The 22,339-nt window shown below is 41.7% G+C and overlaps 3 protein-coding genes across 6 annotated transcripts in view; all 3 read right to left on the bottom strand.

Annotated features, from left to right (window-relative positions):
• The window catches only part of LOC311005632 (signal-induced proliferation-associated 1-like protein 1), a 35,745-nt gene extending 25,214 nt beyond the window's left edge, over positions 1-10,531 (bottom strand). For 3 of the 4 annotated variants that reach the window (XM_083998120.1, XM_083998117.1, XM_083998121.1), the window contains exon 1: positions 10,409-10,531. The gene's annotated coding sequence lies outside the window, so the exon portion shown is untranslated. Of the gene's footprint in view, positions 1-10,259; positions 10,343-10,408 lie in introns of those variants that run through there. The other variant, XM_083998118.1, reaches the window with a different exon arrangement.
• Positions 10,532-12,422: 1,891 nt separating this feature from the next.
• Positions 12,423-13,437, bottom strand: gpx2 (glutathione peroxidase 2; the record flags this gene model as incomplete). Its single annotated transcript, XM_083998999.1, has 2 exons — positions 12,423-12,776; positions 13,216-13,437. 2 exons carry the CDS (start codon positions 13,435-13,437, stop codon positions 12,423-12,425), a joined length of 576 nt encoding a protein of 191 aa, XP_083855125.1.
• Positions 13,438-14,822: 1,385 nt separating this feature from the next.
• LOC311006237 (ras-related protein Rab-15-like) lies at positions 14,823-21,736 on the bottom strand (the record flags this gene model as incomplete). The annotated part of the gene is made up of 7 exons (XM_083998988.1): positions 14,823-14,978; positions 15,100-15,165; positions 16,286-16,375; positions 16,572-16,649; positions 16,730-16,790; positions 16,880-16,940; positions 21,613-21,736. 7 exons carry the CDS (start codon positions 21,734-21,736, stop codon positions 14,823-14,825), a joined length of 636 nt encoding a protein of 211 aa, XP_083855114.1.
• Between the last annotated feature and the right edge of the window lie 603 nt (positions 21,737-22,339).

The following is a 22,339-nucleotide window of genomic DNA, read 5'->3' as shown; positions in this document are numbered from 1 at the left end:
TCGACGCTGTGAGATGAGGTGAGGGACAGTCAGAGAGATTAGCGACTAAAGTGGGGTATGAAAAGGGAGAGAAAGAGCAATAAAATGATTATTCTAATGAGTTGTTAACATGTGTTGAGAATTGGTTATTATAAAAATGGCTGAGAGTGTGAGGATGTGAGGTGGAGTTAACAAAAAACTAGAAAAAAGTTAAGTTGGGTTACACTCACAGGCCTCTTTAACTGTCGTATTTTTAAATTACAAACTTGACTTTAAGATGCAATGTCTTCAAAAGCTCCTTGTTATGTGCTTATTTATGGAGCCCCATAAAGATAACAACAGGAAGCTTTGGCACAAGCAGTGGCATGTTGCCAAAACCTGAAGATAAAGCCCAAAGCTCATTCTGTCAACTGCCACTTCAACAAACTGTCCCACTTGCAGGTGCTTTAGAAGCTCATTTGACATGTGGGATACTGCTACTGTGTATAACCATCCACAACATGTGAGGCTACACCTCAGATCGCATTTCAAGTAATTAATTCCTACATTTTTAATTCATCATTGATATGGTACTTCATTAATAAGAATCTGAGCCTTGACAACTGCAGCCCAGAAACACATGCTGTGTGGGACACCTTTTATTTAGGTCCATTTCTGGCTATAAATGAATATAGCCAAATATGGGTTTGTTGAAAGCTTTGATATTTTGTTATTGAAAAATGAATAACCCTGTCCTCCCATGCTGAGTTCCGACATGCCAGGAAAAATCAGCCTCCTGAGGTTCAACGAAAAGGCAAAAATACTTTGATATTACGCACTGTAATTAAAACAGAGGCTTGAGGAACTCACTATGACAGTCTCACATCGATCCTGCTCCACACAGGAAACATCGTGACAACTATTTCCACACAGGCACACTCCAAGACAGAGTACCTTCTCCCCTGCAACCTACTGCACCATGTGAAAAAGATCTGTGATATCTATGGGAATGTCTCACTGTGACATACTGACAGAGAAAGTTTGTGATTTCAAAGCTAAACCCTCGCTCTTTGAAAGTCTCTCCTGCCTACCGTTTCCACTGGCAGCTCCTATAAAAGCCTGTAAGGTGACTCCCACCTTGTCACATATTTGAATTTCATTACAGTGGGTTCATAGCCTTTATATTTAAATGTTTTCATTTGATGTAAAAAAAAAAAAAATAATAAATAAATACAGGCATCACTTGTACTAGAGACATAGTGATATGCAAAACCACTGATTTTCATTTCCGATCTAATAGTAATAACCAGGCTGGTATTTGCTGATACCAACAAGATACCAAGAGTAAAAAAAACAAAAAACATAGAGAAATAATGAATAGTCTATAATCACCTCAAAAAAGAAATAAGACTGCTCTTTATCCTTTAATAATGTAGAAAAATACATTCAGTTGGATTCAAAAGCAGCCCTGATCTTTATATTGCTATCTGAAGTGTCTTTTTGATTCATAATTATATACTTACTGGCATATTTATTCAAAGCAATTTAAATCAAAGGGCATTCTGTGGCTTTAGAATGAGGGAAACTCCCATTATTTGAACATCAAGACACAAACCGAAGCCCACATGGACATGAATCACTTTCCCACAGTAGTTCCACTCTCTTTGCCTGTACCTGGATAACGCCTGCCACTGCCAAAAGGACTCGGTCATTGAAGTCTGTCTGACCTTAGCAGCACCTCTCTTCTTCAGACCACTGCTGCACAATCTTGTCATATCGTGTCCTGTGATTACATCTCGGGTGTGTGACAAGGCTTGTGGTGTTGCCACAGAACCTCACAGTCTTCCCACAAACATCACAAACGGCGGAGGCGGCGTCATTCTCAGAACTGAAAAAGTTCCACGCATGACTTTGTTTGCACTCAGCCGTAGCATCAACCAAATATTATTTAGACTAGATCCTGGTGATAGCATTGTGTCGATGATAAAAGGCACATTTACTCAAATTATTAGGTCAAGTTATCGATCTATTAATGTGAGAATCAATCCTAGACCAGAAATGTTTGGCTTCCGATGTAGCCTATTGATATTTCAGTATCAATCTGCACACCACCACTGAGAAACCAGGACTCTAGTGCAATGAGAGCATTTCCCAGCAGTGTGCCTTAGAAAACAGGACAGTGTGGGCTGGGGGAGAGAGGTGGTTATAGGGGCACTCGATTTCCTCTGTTGCCCCTGCAAAATGTAAACAGCATCCCCTCACTCCCCCCTCTTAATATCTGAAAAGCAGTGAACCTATTTGTTATAAAACAAATACTCCCTGCTCAGCATGGGGCTGGCACACGCCTCTGTATGTGCTTCGAGTGTGTGTGTGTGTGTGCTGGAAAGAAGCAGTTTCCATCAGTTGAGGATTTAAATAGAAGGGATGTGAGAGTAGCAGCAGTATAATTAACAGTGCTCATGCAAGGAGGAGGGCTGAGTGAATAGTTTGTGTGTTTGCCGTGTATAATTCGACCTCGCCACGTGCCAGAAGACAGGGATGGGGCTGAGCTGGAGGTGGGGTGGGGGGGGTGCCAAACACTTCCCAAGCCTGCTATTACTTCATTCTCACATCACAGGCACTCACGAGCAAAACAAATCAAGAGTACGCCTGAAGTGCTACTCAGTCATCTAACGTAGTATCTTGGTGTGCACAGATTCATTCTGACTGCTCCACGAGATAGATGTCATATCACCGCGGGTAGCAGCGAAGCCAGGAGGCTACGGGACAGTTTGTACGGGGGTAAACAGAGAAGGTTCACTGCATTGTCAATCAAAACGTCAATTGGATCACGGTATTTCTCATAATGCGGATACGGGTGCCCTAGATGAGATGTTTCGCAGTGCACCATGCACCACTGGCTGCTCCAGGCTTGAGGCATTCCCCCGCTGTGTGCATGTGTGCGCCCATCAGTGAGTGCTGGTCACTTGCCCAGTGTCGGTCATAGCTGGGCTCAAGCCAATACAGCCATTTACTCCTGTGGTTCATGGCTACTAGCAGTGGAAATTAAATGTAGGCTGTCTGTCAATAATATTCTTGAAAATCATCAAGCTTGAAGACAACACATTCGAATTTTTATTGGACTGCCAGTCACGTGGCCCAATATTTCCTACTGGAAACAATCCGATCGGTGTTCAAATGTTGGTCACTCAATTGGATCATTGAACTACTTTGGTCATGCACCATGTTCTAATGGGGTTAAATCCTTTTTTCTTATGGGCTTTCCAAATGTCTTGGGTTGGTGAACCTGTCTGGATCCGAGCTACATCTGGAAGCTTGGACCGTGATACACTTGCATGCAAGTCTAGTTTTCTACCTGTGTTACTGTGTTTCAAATAGCAAAAAAAGTGAATGAGTGTGTGTGTGTGTTGTGTGTAAGTGTTAATTAACTCTTCATGTGCAACTGAATGAGCAGCAAGGTCAGTAGACAGTTAGCCTGACAGATTCTCACAGCAGAGGTGTCAATGTGACAGATGCCTGTGATGTTTGGAAGTCATCCACTACTCTGTCCTCTCACATCCTCTGCCTGATTATACAGGTAGCAAACACGCCAAGTCATAGAGGACACAGAGGGGGCAGGAATCCTGATTAGACCAGCCAGCACAATTAAGAATACATTTATTTATTATAAAGTAGTGTGAAGAAGTGTTTGGGGAGACATTTGTAGCCTATGTATCCGTGTGACAGCCAGACTATGAGCTGAATACTCGGATCAGATAACAGTCTGACAGGAAAAAAACAATGAAAACATTTGGCTCGAGCTCTCAAGGAACTTGAACCCCACAACGGGGACTCCGTGCGTTGTCGAAGGAGCATTTTAAGAATGAAATACTTGAAGAATGATATGTCGGTTCGCTCTGCGCTTCAACTGGGCTGTCTGAACAAGTTGTGGCAAGGCGATGTTCTGGAAGAGGAACAGAACAGATGTAATGGTTTGATGAGGCAGTTTTAGGAAGGGTCAGGACCCTGTTGCGCAAACATGAGAAACACGAGCTCCACTGCAGCAGCACCACTGACCACAGGCTATCTAAAAAGCCCCCCGGAGAATGTAATCAAATCTATCAGGGGAACGCTCCACACATTCTCTGGCATTTAAATCGATCAACAGATGCTTGGGAAACAAATACACCTCAGGACGGAGGACATAAACTAATTTGATTACACGGATGAATAGGGGCAGCCGTGGTGGGATGAATTTCAAACGTGCAAGCAAGGATTCCCCACAGACTAATATCAGTGACAGGGGAGCAGGAGAGTGCTGCTAGGAAACAAGAGGATCCTTAGCTGTGAGAGCAGCAGTCAAAAAGGAAAACACGGGCAGGGTGTCCTGGAAGGCCAGAGTCAAGGTGAAAGCGTGATTAATATCCCCTCGCATTGGCCAAATCGCTGCTGTGCTGCCACCGGACATTAATTGTGTGCCCCGCGCACAAGATGTACTCCACGATTTTGCAATTAACCCTTTTCAGTTTGCAAGGATGGAGGCGTGAAAAATAAGGGCAGGTTCTTGCCAGGTAAGCATTTTGACAAGGGAGTACAATTGGCTGCAGTGGTGGGGACAAAGGGAAGGTTTCAGTATGACATTAGGGGCCATAGAAGTGAAGCGTGGGGGTGGGGGTGGGGGGGGGAGGCAGCAATGAACCGGGGCTTATCATACTCCCAGGAAACCTCAGGGGGATTCTCTGCCCTGTCTCTGGAGAGGCCTGGCTGTCCCCTGCTTCTTGGAGGGCAGCCAAGTTCCCCAAATGAGGACTCAGGTGTGTTTTCCTGTTCAGCATTATTTTGTAAGATATGGAAAGCAGTTTCCCAAAGCTTGATGAAGGCCCAAGAAACCACAACAACAACAACAACAACAACAACAACAGTGTAGCAAACTTACACACGTAAACCATTTCCAGTCATTGATTTTGGCACGTGTCCAGTCTATAGCCCACTGCACTTTCAGCCCAATTATAAACAGTTGGGCCAGCAGAGTTAATCAATTCATACAGAGTCATTTGGACTGTGATAAGTCAGCTAGTGTTGCATAACAGTGGCGCCCTGCTAAATCACAGTGAGTGCCAGAAGAATCACAGCGCAAAACCTGCATAGTGAGCTGCTACTGCTGCTGGCGGGCACCGCTCTGCACGTACACTTGCAGCAGACTGTGGTTTTATCGTGATCCCCATGCCAGTTCCATACAAAACCACATCTCATATTAGGCAGCGGGGCCGCAGGGTTGCAGTGTTTTCAATACTTTTGTTTCCATGAAACACCAGAAAGAAAAACAGCCCAGTAGTGTTAAAATAAACAACTGTGAAATGCAAACAAATTAACATGTGCTTTATTAATCAGACAGCTGGCCCAGTAATGCCTCTCTTGTAGCCACACACACACATACACACTCTCTCAGTCTCACACACACACACATACACTTTTCCCTCCCGGCTGGCTATAATCAGGAGTTTGCATTCCCACAAGTCACAGAGGAGGAAAACATGCAAGTTTTGACTGGAGCCCTTCATTTGCATCACAGAGAATGTGTTTCTAACATGTGTGGGGTATTTTTAACTCCTCACTTTGGTTTGTGTGGTTCAATTTTATGTTGAAAATGAGGCAAAGGGTAAAAAAATTCAGGAAAATTACAGAAAACGATGTAAAGAAGCAACGAGCCACTGGTGACTATGTCCTAATCAGTATTCCAGGCAAGTATGAGTACCATGTAAACTTCCATCCTCCCTAGCACTAATGGTAGAGATAACCACGTTGAACTATAAGCTTTAAGGATACGGCTGAAACACTAAAACACACACCCTCGCTTGCGTCAGTTCAACCCAGAAAGTAAGGCAGTACGAATATGGTCCGAAAAGTTGTGTCTCATGTATTATACAAGCAAATGCCTAACCGCATATTTATAACTCGGCTTTCAGTTTCGTCTGTGTTCCTTGTGTAGCAAAGCTGTAGGCAGGGTATCCAGGAATACATCAATGAATTACACAGGAAACAGGCAGTGAGAGAGGAAAGGCTGGGAAAGCAGCCATGTTTGTTATTAGCCAGCCCTATCTGCCCTTTGCACCTGGGGCAACATGGAAAAAGGCTATGGCCCAATTGTCCGACAGTGTGCCGTTTTACACTGTATACACTAAACATTAAGGGTAATATTGGGTTGTATGTATCTATGCTGCATTCATAAGGCTGAGGAAATAATGCTGTAATACTGAACCACATGGAAATGCCACATGGACATTTTTCCTGCTCATTTCAATCAGTCCACCTGAAACTTCTATTTGTTTAAAAAGTCATCTGAATCCAGCAAAGCCTTTAGCTCACAGTGCTCTCATTCTTCCCTCTCAGCTTTGCTCTGAGCAAGGCAGGAACTCACAGGGTGGAAATGGATTCCCCTCTTCTGAAGCAGAGGATGTGGAATTTTGGAGCAATATGAGGTGGGATTTTTTTTTGTAAGTTCCAGCACAGGAAACAAAGCACAACACAACCTCCAGCAACAATGCTTTCACTATTAAAACACAGTTTCTTGCTCAGGTAGCATTCCTAAAAGTTGTGTTTTTAAAATTGGGAAACCTCACGCAGTGGTACTGTCATGCAAGCATTCCAGTTTTACTACACATCACATGGTAAAAGTCATTCCTGAAAGTAACAACAACAGTTATAAGCATGAACAGGAATGAGGACAAGCTGAACAGACCTGTCTACGCACTGAGATCTGTTTCGAGCTCAGCCATGACCAAGCCCTCACGCATTCCTGCTTCTCGGATTTCTGTCCACAGGAGGGACAACAGCAAAAAAAAAAAAACCTCTGTTGGGTTTTTTTGTATGTGGAATGATTTTCCACCGCTGCCCACATAGGCTCTGCATGGGGCACGGGCCTGCAACTCTGCTTGATGTTTTGATTCTTCTCTGTGCAGAGTTCTGTAATCTGTTCCAGAGAGAGCATGCAGGCTGTGCAGAGACAGTGTAGCAACCGGGCAGACATGTCCAGACAACACTGAGCATGTCATCGCTGTGTGGCGGAGGAGATAGCCTGAAGCGACACATCATCATCATCAGAATTCCAGATTTCATAATGGAAAGTTTCTTTTTTTTCATTCTCACATTCAGTATTTTTTTTTTATGTGCTTGTTTGTCAAACACTTTGTTTGTTTGTTTTTTTCTTCTCCATCTTCCAATCTCTGTCCACTGTCGTACTATTTTCAGCGCGTATGAGGTTTGATGGGAGCAGAAAAGGGGAATTACACAGTGTCTGATCTCTGCATGACTGTGGGTTTTGGTTTAGAGTTGAGAATTGGAAGCAGGATGACAGAACCCATTCACAGAGAGGTTGCTGTAGTTCATGGACATACAAGTAACAGACCACCAAATTGAGACCCATCTGTCAATCAGGTGCAGATCCAAGCCAAGTGCAACACTATGCACCTGCCCTAGATGATGAACTCCCTGCGCCAGTGGGGCCTACAGAACCACAGATAATTACAGTGTCCAAGTTGGCGTGCATTTTTTCAAGGTCAAAAATTCCCCAAACTTTATGGTGGGACTGGTGGCGGGGGGGGTTGAAAAGAGGGGAATTTTCCTTTGTCTGCTCGCATTTGCTCTGTGACAGGGTGCTGAAAAGGGATTACATCATCACTATTGTAGCTTCCGAGCCCTCTGCTTTCCCCCCATTTGTTGATATACGATGGACTGTCCGATCCAGACAAAGGCGGAGCATTCCGACGATTTAGCGAGCAGGAAACGCAGAACCACAGTCGCACCTCATTACAGTCAAACTCATCAACCCCCTCAGTCACCGGCAAAAAGACGCTCTCACTGAGAAAAACGCTGGAGGCCATATTATCATCAAGTCATTCCACTTCCGACTATGGGCTGACTAATACGAGTCTGATTGTTTAAACTGCCCGACCCTCTTCTTGAGGTTAAAAAAAGTGATATTTTTCAAGCTCTTATTAAAGGTCATGTCAAAACTCAAGCATATATGAGTTTGGCCTTCGTCACGGAATAAATACGCCTAAAGAAATCAGCCTTGTGGCTGACATTGGCTATGTTGGTACACCGAAGATGTGGGCCGTATCTCAAGGTCTGTTTAGTTTGTCGTCTGGTCTGTCGTCAGTAACAGGTTCTGAGAGGTGACAGGGGCGCACAGACCTCAGAGCAGTCAGTCAGGTGGTGCTACACATTCCCAAAAGTTTATGTTTGAGAAATGACATAACATCTGAAAAATCTGACAGGAATAATCACCAGAGAACTGAAAAAAGAAATAGAATAAAGGATTTTTTTGGTTAATCAGCAAAGCACTTTAGACTTGAGAATTAATCATAATAATCTCAATAAATTCATCATATTACATAAACAGTTAATTTCAGCATCTCGATGATGGCCACTTAGCATAATTGCAGCCCACACATTCCAGAGTGGCAAATTATAAAGCACTACAATGCTCCTCTTGTTGTTGCCTTTTATCTTTGCTCAAGCTATTCCCTTTGAGCCACTGCACAAGAGACAATGGAAACATAAGTTCAACTTAGCAACAGGAAGAGTCCCTGTGTGAATGTGTGGGTAGTTAGAAGACATTACTACAAATGAAGCACACACAACAATTGTTATTGTTATGTGGGAAATGTGATGCAAAAAGTGAAAATAGAAACACTGTCCTTCAGTAACACAACAAGGGGAGGGGTATTTATGCCGATAAGAAATGTGAGAAGCAGCAGACTTTTTCCTCAAACAAACAGACATGTTTGGACTTTGCTTGTTGATGCACTTTGATAAGAAAGGCCAAGAAAAATGAAAGAAAGAAAAAAAAATCTTTGGACAGATCTTGTCAACCTGATGCTTCTCATATAGGTGTCATGCTGCTGTGGCTCCAGGTTGTAGTTTCCCTAAATGAGCTGTTTTCAGGCCCATGCAGGTTTGTCTTATCTCAACCTTGAATGGTATTTCTGTAAACAAAATAAAACACTGCCTCGTTGCTCTGTTGTGACAGATTCAACTGGAATGGGAATACTTTCCCCCAATAGTGATACAGACCTTCTTCATTTGCGTTACATTAATTCTCCATATCAAAGCCCACCAGATAAAGCAAGAAGCAGACTAGTGTGAATATTGGCTACGTTTTAGACCAAGCGAATGGGACAAAGCTGAGATTAGACTCGCTATTAAACATGGAAGTGGACCTGTATGATCAGTCATGCCCACCACAGGTCAGCTAAGCCTATCAAGAATGCTAAAAATCCTTGATCCTTGCCCAAAGCTAAACTCCAAAGCTTCCTTTTTTCACCTGACTCATGCCAAGCAGTATTACTGAAGCGTGCACTGTGATTCAGTTAGTGGGGAGCCCAGTATTTTTTAATTTCCTACCTGCATACTTGTGACTGTTTTGTTACAGCTGGTATTTACAAGATACAGTACATGTCTTTGAACTTTGCATGGCTGGCACTGTGGACTGTTTGTAACTATTCAAACAACCCTCTGTTTGCTTTGTAGCCCTGCATTGCCAGATATTTCCTATTCTCTCCTGCTGCCACCACTGTAATGATCTCTCTTTCCCCACAACGCATTGGACAATAAGGGAGGTATTTGTGTATAGTCTGACTCTGCACATTAAGCAGAAATAAAGCACCAAACGGGAGGATCTGAATAGGTATTATCTGTTCACAATGCCAGCTCATTGAACATGCTACTGGGGACCACTGGCCACTGGCACCCTGATGGTGTACAGAATGACATATATCATATCACCATGCGACCAGCTTGGTGTAATCTGTTCAAACAGATGTTGATCCAGACAGACTGTAAATAAACCAGAGCTCAAGTCAAGCAGATGTGGCACAAGGAAATCACTTGGTGTCTCAAATTCCTCCTCGTGTGGTAACAACACGGGGTATACCAGGCTGAAAAACACTGATCTGTGGGTTATACAAGGAAGACATCTATAGATGCCATACATGTAGTGATGTAGCATGCACGGTGCCACCTGTAAGTCGTCTGTGGGAGCAATGCCCTTGACATATATAGCCTACAACGACGCAGCGGATACATTTATTTTGACAGCCCTGGTGATAGTCGGGTACAGACGTTTCTTACCCACCAGCTCTATTAGTTTAGAAAAAAAAAAAAAAAAAAACACTGGCACTGACTGCGCACTGGCTCCACACTGCACCTTCACACAACACAAAGATGTGCTTTGTCCTCACACAGTCGACAGATGTTGTGTGTAGGCACCTTGTACCACGAACAACACCCCGCACATGACTAGCACTACGCTGGCGACTCACCTTTCCTCCTGGCTCCTGCCTGCCTCGAGCTTTAGGATGTCACACAATACGGAGCGGGGTTTTCCTCCTTTGCCTTTTTTTTTTTTCGTTTCAACTCGTTAAAAGGTCCTACAAGTCCGTGACACAAACTGCATGCCCGTCTTCCTTACCTTCGCGGAAGACGTGCTCGCCTCGCTCCAAACCGAAAATGCTCCGGTGTGTCTGTCTCCTCCTGAGAGGCAACTTGGAAGTTTGATACAAAGTTGCGGGTTCGCCTTGCTGCGCTATGCAGCTGCTGGAGGGATGAGATCATTCAGGCAGCCTCCCCTCTCTCACTGCCCCGGAGTCTCGCGAGAAGGCGTCATGGGGGGAAAAGCAAACGTTACCGTGGCAACAGTGCTCACCTGTAGTGGGTAGACGAGAGACGAGGGGGGAAACGAAGAGCTCTCACTCGGTTTGGGAAAAACATTGATTGAACGCTAGCTAGCAAATGATGAGTTGCTCTCTACTGCGAACTTTTACCAACAAACATTTTGTAGGCTATGCCTGTCCTGTTTCATGCCCTTTTATATGTATCCATGCTTATGTTTGGTTACGTTTAAACAGTTTAGTGGGCATGTCTGCTTTATGATGCCTGAAATTGCTCTCTTGCCTCACAACATATCCACACACAAAGCACTTACTTAGTGAAAAACTAACAACCCAAGGCCCACTGCTGCAAGCTGGGGGAAAACAAACAAAGAAAAGAACAGAAAGCATCCACAGCCAAAGTTGAGTAGCCTATGTGTAGTTGTTTGTTGTATAATATGTCAACTATTTCCCAGTCTTGAATAGAGTGGCTCATCTCAAACATAAACAATCTTTGGGGGTGTTTTTCAGCAAGCTGTATGCATGTGTATGGGGGAGCAGTGCAGAGAGGGTGGAGGAGAGCCCCCTGAAATTCATCCTCCAATATTTGCTCCTGATAGGCAGTATCAGGAGCCTGGCAGTCAAGCCCCGGCCAGCTGGCCTGTGGGAAGCATATTAATCAAATGTCCTCATGTCTCATGACACCACAAACATTTAAATTTGATATGCAAAGATAACGAGCCGGGCTACAACCACCACAGCCACTGTCAGTGGAATGAAAACCCATCCTGTATCAGGTGACTGAGTTTCACTGCTGTCACAAATGTACTGGAAGCTATCTGCCAAATACATTAGGGCAGTGTCTGGCCTCTGTAGCCTGTGGCTCTGACATCATCGGCTGATGTGAGCGGATGTGCAGAAAATCCACAGCTAATCTGCAGATCTTGCAAACAATGCATAGTGTGCACAGAGAACTGAAGCTGGATATGAGCTCATTTCACAGCAACAAGGTCGATACTCTCCTAAATGCATGATTTAGGACTCATCTTCAGGTGTCACTGTGGTACTAAAGCATTCTCATGTACAAGGTGCTGGTGTCAGCAGATCCTACTAAGAATTGTAGATGAATTAGTGTAGAAAGGAGATCTCAGCAAATAAAGAATGAATCAGCAGGCTGGGTGATGCATAATGCAGGGGAATGGCCTGTGAGTTATCTTAAAGACAGTAAGTGTGTAGTGCCAACATGCATAATTACTGCAGATCCTCCCTGGTGTATTTCAAGGCTCATTACTATGCTTTCAGACATGATAACCTATTTTGTCAACCTGCTTCAGAGGTACACATCTTTATGTCAGGTGCCCTTAAGTTTGCATAGCGTCAAAAAAGAAAGAAAAAAAAACACCCACTACACCAGTGAGAGAGAAATGTCTTTTTAATGTTTTATTCCGGTGCAAACATTTTGTGAGTGTATGTGTGGTGAATGTTAATTCATGGAAGTACAAGAAAAGTTGTCTGTTTACATGATCAAATCGGTAGCACCATCTGCTGGCCAAACCAGCACAAGACAAAAAAATTTTCTATAAGTACACCCACATTTGTTAAACATGTTACTACACACTAATACCACTACGTTTCAATAACAATACGTTTCTACAAAGTTTGAAAAATATATTGAATTTAATCATCCACTACTGTTAAGCACTTATGAGACCTCAGGTAATATTCCCTTAACTTTTCAGAGTACTACCCTCATTTATTAAGGCTTAAAAGTATGGAGGACAGAATATCAGCTATGACTTTAATGGATGAGAAGTCATTAAGGGATGGAGGCTATTCTTAGGTCTTAGTTAATCTCAAGAGTCTTTGAATGTCAGGCTCGATGTCAATGGTGGGGAACTTTTTGCTGTATCTTTTAAAGGGCTCTCCCTCTGGCCCAATGAGGAATTTCTCAAAGTTCCAGGACACATCCGTCCTGCAGATGGGACTCCAAACCAGAAACTTGGGGTCCTGCATGAGGGAGCTGGGGTCATCATCAGGATAGGGGAGTTTGTCTTTCAGATAGGAGAAGACTGGATGTGTGTTTGTTCCGTTGACAATACACTTCTCAAAGATGGTGAAGTTTGGCTGAAAGCCACCGCCTGGACGCACATGCTGCAGTGAATTCAGGATCTCACCATTGGAGCAGTTCTCCTGCAAAACATAGATATTCACTTTCAGGATGACAAGAATGGCATTTAGTATAGATGTTAAATGTACTGCACAGCAACAGCCTATTTTTGGACACAAAGTTTGTTTCTGGCTAGAAGTGGAGAGTTAAGTCTCAAGAACCTACCTCCAAAATTGAATACGTTTTCAAATTCAGGTGGATCAATTATGCTGAAACATGCATAAAGGCAACAGAAAAAGCAAGCACCACATAAAGATTACCCAAACTAAGCTCTAGATTTAGAGAGCTGCACTTTATGTCCAAAGAAAGCTCTGCCTTTGGGAGGTGGTAAACCAATACAGCACAGTTTAACATGAATAATAAAACATAATCGGCACATTGAGCAGTTTTTCTTTTATTTCTGTACCAAGACCAGTTAATCAGCCACTAATCAGTCTAGTGCAGTGATGCCGTTCAACTGACCTGATATCCAAACTGGTTACAGGGAAAACCCAGGACCACCAGCCGATGGGGGTACTTGCTTTGAAGCAGGTTGAGCTCGCTGTAGTCCCGGGTTGTGGTGCCTCAGAGCGAGGCCACATTCTCTATGAGGACCACCCGTCCCCTGTAGACATTAAAGTCCACCGAGTCTCCCTCCAGCGTGGTGGCCTTCAAGTCGTAGAACGTCTTGGCGATGAACGTCATCTTGATTCCTGTGCTTCCACTCTGGAGGCAGACGAGATCTCAACGTGTGACAGCACCCAACTGCTTGGTCACCTGACTCACTCAGGGCAGAAGGCTACCTTTCATGGGTGTCAAATAGCTCTGCAGGAAATTGATCTACACCTGACACACAACACTCTTTACAAGTTTCTGATAGACTAACTGATTGTTCAACCACACAAGTGCATGAAGCAGTTTTTTTTTTAATGAGTTAAACAAAGACGTGTTGTCCTTTTGATCAGTATTCATGTCATTGAATCCAAACATCATGAGCTTTTATAACTGTATTTTACAACTTTTCTAATTTCCCAAGCATGTATTTGACTATATGTACTGAAATCTAAGCGTTGAACAGGAAAATTATGTGTTACAGCATATTTGTATGGTGTCTTTACAATATGGCGTGTATCAGTTTTCTCACTCATCAAAAATTTAACATGTGATCACCTGTCTTTCACAGCATGCGATGAAAAATGAATGAATCTACTGTTTGAACTCTCTGTGGACGTAACTCCACTCTCAGTCCAAATTTAGTGACTCAGCAAGTCTCAGACACCCAACAAATTAGATTTAAATACAAAATTTTAATTTATTTACCCACAAAACATTGCACATACTTCATTTTCTTTCCCATCACTCTTGAGTATCAAACATTAAAATTACAATTATAGTGGCTGTGGCACCTCAGAAGAACCTGAAAACATTAAATGAACCAGCAGTGACAATGCTTCAATGTACAACTTCCAGTGAGTAATGTCAGTTATATTCATAAAACAAACTAGTATATATTCATTATTCAGGGCTGTAAATGAACATTGCAAACATGCAACATGCATTCAGACAGATCGCTGAACATGGCACAAGGACGTCCCCCTTGAGGAAATAAGTCCATCATGTAAATGAATCCATGTTGGCTTGGTTTGAGTTTCATTGTGTGAATAATTCAAACCCGTCCTCTGTCTACCTCTAGTAACATAAATACTCACAATTAAAACAATTTTTTCACATGAGATCACATATTAATTTGTCAATATGCTAAATGGATATCCAAAGAAAAATAAAGACCAAAGCAAGCAATAGATGGAATAAAAGGGAACTGGAGGAGCAGATCTTTAGTGCAAAACTGCTTTACAGCAATAAAAAAAAAGGGGTGAGCATTCTTGAGCTGTAGACTCTTCACTGGCTACAGGGTTCAGTGATCATGCTGCAAAAATTGTCCCTCTGCTGGTAGCTGCTGCTAACTACATTCACCACCATGTAAACCTCACTGACCAGCAAAGCATGCTCCTGTCCAGCAGTTTAAAGTGCCTATGAAGACGGCAGACGTGAGCTGAGTCAAGTCACCATGGGGAACAGATGTCTCTCTGCTAACAGGCACAACCCCGCTGAGCGTTGTCGGTATCTTGACTCTGCTTCTCCTCCTCCAGATCAGCCTTTTCTAGATAATCATCCAGGGATCCCAACAAGCTGTCCACGTCCCTCTTGTGAGCCTGCAGCACCAGTTCTGCCACATGAGTGAATGACTTGAGGAAGGAGGAAGAAAAACAAGACATGTTAAAGGAGCGGAGGAGTTCCCTTCACAACTTCTGAACAAAGTCTTGAAGTAACAGAGAAAATTCCTAGGAGATGCACCATGTGACCTACCTCAGCAATGTTATTGCTGTTGGAAGCGCTGGTTTCAAAGAACTCCATCTCATAGGTTTCTGCTAACTGCAAGATTCAGTGGGATACGGTTTAGAAACACTGACAAGGACAATTTTATAATTTAGCTTTCTCCAATGAGTAATGAACCACAGGGTTTGAGAATCATCATTTGAGAATCTGACCAGCATTATGAGCAACTACCACCATTGCATTTAGTAGGTTATTTGTTATTAGGTTAGCAGCACACCTTGGTACCTCCTCATTTTGTATTACCAAATGTACCAGTGATGTTTAAATTAAATAAAAAACCGGATCAACAAAGCACATACAACCTTTATAAAACTTATGCAAATCTGGAAATCAAGCCAATACAAAATTAAAACAAAACTCGGGATCTACCGAAGCTGTGTATTGTTGACACTACTGTACAATGCTGAATGCTGGAAGACCACAGAAAGTGACATCCATAAACTATCCACATTTCCCACATCATGCATGCGCAAAATCCTACATATTCTGGCCCAGGACCATCTCAAACAATAAACTTCTCAACATTACCCAATAAGATAACATATACAGCATAATCATTAGGCGAAGATGGTCCTGGATTGGCCATGTCCTCAGCATGGAAGGCAAAATAACATGGCGTAGGACCATAAAGAAGGAACTCAAACAGCACCACCAGAGCTGAGGAACCATTGAGAAGATTGCCAAAGACAGACAGAAGTGGAGGGACTTCGTTGCTAGTGATGTTTGGGGACTGAGCCAGGATCATTAGCCGTGTTTATGACACGGTTCACAATTACTAGAGGAAACTGTGTTTGCCTCTTGAGGAGCATGGATGGTGTTTTTGTTTGTTTTGTTATTAGATGGGTGTAGATAGTTTTCTTATGATTGCTTTTCTGTTTTAGATTAGAAATTAACTCCCTTATGAGTCTTTTGGTTTTATTCTGGTTTTGATTTGAACAGCACTGATCTCATTTTTCCTTGATCTCTTCCCATTGTTTCCTTTTCTGTTGAGTCATTTATCCTTCTCATTATAATAAAAGAGATGAATAATACCAATTACATCTGGATTTTATGTGACTTCCATTTCCCCTAAAACTCTAGCTGGCACGTTATATAATTCAATTTTTGACTAGACTTTGAAAACAATCAAAAAGCACAAAATAAGGCTCCATCAAACCTTGCTTCCTTGCTCCCTTGTCACCTGCCTCCTGAGCTCCTCGTCAGACTTGTTTCCTACCAAGATCCTCTGCACCTTGTCTGGGGCGTACTGCAAAACAACAACAACAACAAAAAAGACAAGGCAGGCAGGATGGGGATGAGGGACTTCATCATCTTGTCACTCACGGTAAGCCACTGGATGTGCAACGAGCACTGACACATCAGGAGGCCGCAATACAAACACTGGGTCAGTGTGAAAGGGCAACAGGTGCAGGAGAGTGAAGTGAGAGAGATTATTGCCTTACTTCATCCACATCGCTGGCCCACTTGGCTATGTGCTGAAAGGACGGCTCGTTTGTGATGTCGTATACAAAGACGATACCCTGGAAGAGCAAAGGATTAAAGGTCCAATACCACTGTGGCACATAAAGGCAACTTGACTCCTATTGATTGTTTATATCACCTGTGCCCGCCTGTAGTACTGTTTGGTAATGGTTTGATAGCGCTCTTGACCGGCCGTGTCCCTGCACAGAAGGCAAACACGCATAAACAAAAGCAGGATCACACAATATGCTAGTCAGGAAAATACAAATGCAAAAGATATTGCACCCACCATATCTGTACTCGAACCTTGACTCCATCTATTTCTAGTGTTTTCATTTTGAAATCGACTCCTGCAAACAGAGAACACAAGGTCAGGCTGATTTCACTTCAGCAACTGAGGCAAAATCGTGAAAGAAAATCCTGCTTTGTAGAGATTTATACAGGCTGTATTGTGTATTTGAGCTATTAATGAGTGTTGGCTCAGCGACACTATTTTACTCTAATGAATAGTATCGCAGTCAGTGAATAGTGTCAACTTTTAAATCACTGTCTCTCAACAAGGGGGGGCACAACTTGTGTCAAGTACAGCGTTGTGCTGTTTGCTGGGTGACAGGACAACAGAGCTGAAGAATGTCAGTCACTGTTAGAATGTTTAGTATTCTGGATTTTTAACATTATGCATCCTCACTATGCTCCACTACACTGTATGTGTATGCAGGATATTATTTTAAAGATTAGTTCAATTTATTATTTTCAGATTTTTTAAATGAATCATGTGGTCTGAAAGAAATGTATTATGAAAAGTATTATGAAGTATTGTGAAAAAAAACACTTCTGTAGACACAAGGCCCTCAAGTACCCAAATGTAGGTTAAACCGATTAAAAGATTACTTCATACCTAATAAAGCTTTTAAAAATGTCACAGGATTGTTCAATATCATCAACGTTCCTTGTTGTTTGGTGCTGAACTTGTGCAATATGTGGAATATGTGCATGTTTAGTAGTATTTCCGTAGGTTTTTAGTCCTGTCTTGACTTTTTGCCTTTTCTTTGTATCATGGAAACGGTGTACAGCAGCCGAGGCCTATTTTCCTTTGGTGACAATAAAGTATATTTCGATTTTTTTTTAAATCTTCATATTGCTTGATTTATCTGATCAACAGTTCACAACCCATAGATTTTCATTTTATCATCATTCTGAACCAAAGAAAAAGCAGGGAGACCTCGGGATGAAAAATCTGTAACATGTAACATAATCATAAAGTATGCAGATAGATGACACAACCATCCTTGGCCTCATCAGAGCGGGGAATGAGTCATCATACAGGGACGTGGTTCATAGAATCACTGTCTGTGGGGAGGATAATGATCTTGTGCTCAGCTTTGACAAAACCAAAGAACTTGTACTGGATTTCAGGAGACAAGCTCCCCCTCTGGAGCCACTCACCATCCAGGGGGCTGTGGTGGAGAGGACTGACGGACATTAGTTCCTAGGCCTGTACATCTCAGAGAGTCTCAGCTGGGCTAAAAACACTGCAACAACAGTGAAAAGAGCTCAGCAGAGGCTGCACTGCTTCAAGGTGTTGAAGAAGGCCAGACTTGGATAACAGCCCCTCATCCAAGCTTATAAAAAGACAAGTTGAGAGCATCCTCACCAGAGCCATTACAGCATGGTACGAGAGGAAATCACTGCAACGGTGATTGGTTCTGGTCTCCCCTCCATGGACACTATCTACACCCTGCGACAGGGCTTTCTCAGAGACAGATACCCCCCAGCTCATGCTCTGTTCCAGTGGGTGGACTCTCAGGCTACGACACCGCAGGCCGGTGAACATCAGTGCTCAGAGGGCTTGCCTCCATAAAAGCTTTTTTCCATCAGCTGTCAGATTAGTGGCCCAGGACATTAAAGATGGACTGAATTACATCAGGCCATAACCTCACACCTACACACACCACACACAACTGAAGTTAGTGTGCAATACTTTTTAGTACTTTTTTTCCCTTTGCTCTTATATCTATTTATGTTTGATTGGGCTGGTCCCTTGTGCCTTTTCTTTTATCTTTTTTTTTTTTATGTAATTGAATTTTTAACTGTGTGCACATAGGTCTTGGTCATGACCGTATGGTAGCTGTTGTAGTGTATTATGGGATTTGTAATGTGAGTAATGTGAATGCTATATTGGTGGGCCATTATTAACATAATATTTTTCTTGAAGGCCATATAAAAGTGTATCGCAGGACAGATCTGGCCCCCAGATTGACATGTGTGCTAGATTAATGTCCAACAATGTAAAAAGGTAGACTATAAGTTATATTAAGTATTCATATAGAAGTGTTTTTGTGACATTAAAGAAAACCTCTGTCATGCACAGGAATAGCTTACTGTATCTCTAATGTATTCTATTGAGTATAGTAGATCACCGTCTAAACCTAACTGCAAAAGTCATCGTGAAGACAATAGGCCTACACCATGTTATCCTAGTTTGATTCCTAGCATTTAGGAAAATAAAATGGTCAGATGGTCATCAGATTCAGTCGCACATAGGAGTTGGCTAACTAAACATATTATTTACTGTTAGCCAACTAATAACCATTTTGGTAAGACTTTGACGGCTATCTCTATAATGCATTATAACCATACTTATAATGAGTTTAATATGGTTATAGCATTGTATAACTACAATTATAAACATTCATAAATGATCATAATATTTTATAACAATAATCAATACTTCATAACAATAATCATAACATACTATAAAACATTTTATTGTGACTTATAAGGTCAGGTATTATAATACATTATAATTGTTAGTAACTCGCTGACAATGCCCACGTCAATAATACATTATAAATATAGTTATAATGTGTTATAATTGGCTTATAAAAGTGTATAACCATCATTATAAATACTCATAAATTATCATAAGACTTTATAACATTTAGCATAACACATTATAGGGCATTTTATAAAGCATTATAATAGAGTTATAATGCTCTATGATGTGTTATGCTTATTGTTATAAAGCCTTATGATCATTTATGAGTGTTTATTATGACAGTTATACACGACTATAAGCCAATTGTAACACATTATAACTATATTTATAATGCATAAATGTGGGCATTGTCAGCGAGTTACTAACAATTATAACGTATTATAATACCTGACCTTATTAGTCATGATAAAATGTTTTATAGTGTGTTATGCTTATTGTTATAAAGCATTATGATCATTTATGAGTGTTTATAACTATAGTTATACAGTGCTATAACAGCATTATAACTCATAAGTATGATAATAATGCATTATAGAGATAGGCATCAAATAAAGTGTTACCACAATTTTTAAGTTTCTTATGCATGTTATCAATAACAATAACTAGTAATAAAAACACAGACATGCAAAAAAGAACGTAATGGAAACACTGTGGCAGCTGAAAACAGCTAGCCACAGCGGTCCATGATAGCAAATTTGCTAAAAAGTTGCAGTGGCAAGGCCATAGAATTCATGATTGAATTTGCATTAATAGTTGCAATTGTGACATCATAAAATCCTGGAGGGTCTGTATAATGTCCTATAGAAAAAAGACTTTATATTTTATACACTGCACTGTTAAAATTTCCACTCTCAAGACTCTACACTGTGATGGTCAGGTGGGCTGCTGGTCCACTGACAATAAAATATTGAATGACTCCAGAAGCAGAATTTCTATTTGAGATGTTTCATTGATTTGAATGTAAATGGTAAATGTGTGGATTCTGGTAAATCTAAAAAAAAAAAAAAAAAGCATGTATTGTGCAATCAATATTTCATTGGGTTCCGTTAATCAGTGTGTTTAAAGTTACATGGGTTTATCAGCAGGTAATGTCAACACTGCAGTCACATTTCACAACACTCCAATTGAGTTTACACTGATACAGAAATTATTATTTTGGTGTTTCCCTATTACAACTAAAGCAGTGTCTTACTTGCTACTCCTATCCCTTCTAAAGTACAGTACAGCTAACTCATTATGATTCTTATGACACACAAAGCTTTTTAAGAACATCTCATTAACCATTAAAACACCATACAGTACTCAGTAATATGAACCGTACAGTTAACAGATCTGACTGCTCAGCCTCAATATTACCTGCACTTTGTTGGTTTAACAGCCTCCAGGAAGACACTGTACCTGTGAGACATGGTGGGGTGCAGGTGCTTGTGAAGGGGATGACTAAAGCTGACTGAAGTTTGCCAATAATCCCAATGTGGGGGCTCTAAAACCAGGGGGATTTCATGTACCATGCACATTCTCAAATATCTGGGTTTAATCCCATGCAAAGCCTTGCCACCCTGCAAGATGAAAAAAAAACTTTCACCCTGAAGTAGGCTTCTCTGCATTACAGCAGTCCAGTCTACATCCTACAGAAGCATGTGGTGCCATTTTTTCTTTGTTAATGTGGATATACTTTATTATTTTGTGTGAAACAGCCCCAGCATTTTATCAACAAATCCATTAGTCTATCACACCCGGGGAAACAAGGCAGCTGTGATACGAAGTACTAATCAGAGTTAGGCCTACTTTCTGTGGAAATAAATACAAGATTAGGAAAAGTAATCCATGAGGGCAGAAATAGCCTGTTTGTTTTTCCTAGGGAGCTTCCTTTCCATTGTGTTCGTGTCACACTTCACAAAGCATCATTCTATGTTTTCAATTAGCATGAAATCTCTTTAAAAAAATACTTTTAGGGCAACATGAGTGATCTACAGTAGTTTGAGTGCTGACGTGTTTTTCAGTCACTTTCTTGGCTGTTATGACCTCAGGCATTAAATACTAATCCTACCAGCTGAGCAGGCCTTCTTAAAGCAAAAGGAAAACTTGCAGCAAATATGTCTTAATATTTTTTCTGTTAAAAACAGTCGCAGCCTTTACACTCATCATCATAAAATGTGTTCACTCATGTTTATCCGGTTCAACCTGTGGCTGAAGCAGATCATATGGTGATGAGAAAGAAGGAAACTTGTTAGATGGCTTACCGATGGTGGAAATATGTGAAGGATCAAATTCACCTTCCGTGAACCTTCGCAGCATGCAGGTCTTCCCGACCCCCGAGTCTCCGAGCATGAGCAGCCTGAACAAAACGTCGTACTGTTTGGCCATGACTGAAAACTACAACACAACAGAAAGCATGACTCTTCCATCAAACTCTTTGGCTCCGTGCTCCCATTCAGTGTGTCGCCGCGTGTTGCCTTCACGAGCCCCTTGGAAACGCCTACATCTAAACTTGCAGGTCGCGCAGTCAGGATAACTTACAACGTCAAAAAGAAAAAAAAATATTTTTTCCTTGATTTTTAGTGAGTTGTTTTATGGTTCAGAGGCAGAATTTAATGATATAACACAGGCATCTTAGAAGAACGTAAAAACAGCGATTGGTCTAGCCTACTTATTTTACTCTGTCTAATGTCACAAACGAATCACATTTATCGTCAGTTTTATCGTGGCTGCCTACTTACACTGCTCGTTTTATTTCAGCTTGGTTATTTCACGTTTCAGCTCGTAAAGATTGCTGAGATGATACAATTTCCCACGGCTCCGGAAGGCAGCACACAGCCTGCATCCTTGAGGAGGCAACCAGCTGTAGAGGGAGTGTCAGCCAGGACACATCACACTTGCTGAGCTAATATTTAAACAGACAACAACAGGTAGGACAGTGGCCAGGTATTTATACCATTAATACCCAAATACAATGTGATCTTGTACGTA

Source organism: Trachurus trachurus (assembly GCF_905171665.1).
Source record: "Trachurus trachurus genome assembly, chromosome: 22".
In the NCBI taxonomy this organism is placed as follows: Eukaryota; Metazoa; Chordata; class Actinopteri; order Carangiformes; family Carangidae; genus Trachurus; species Trachurus trachurus.
Note: the sequence above shows the minus strand (reverse complement) of the source record. Positions and strands in the feature narration are given on the sequence as shown.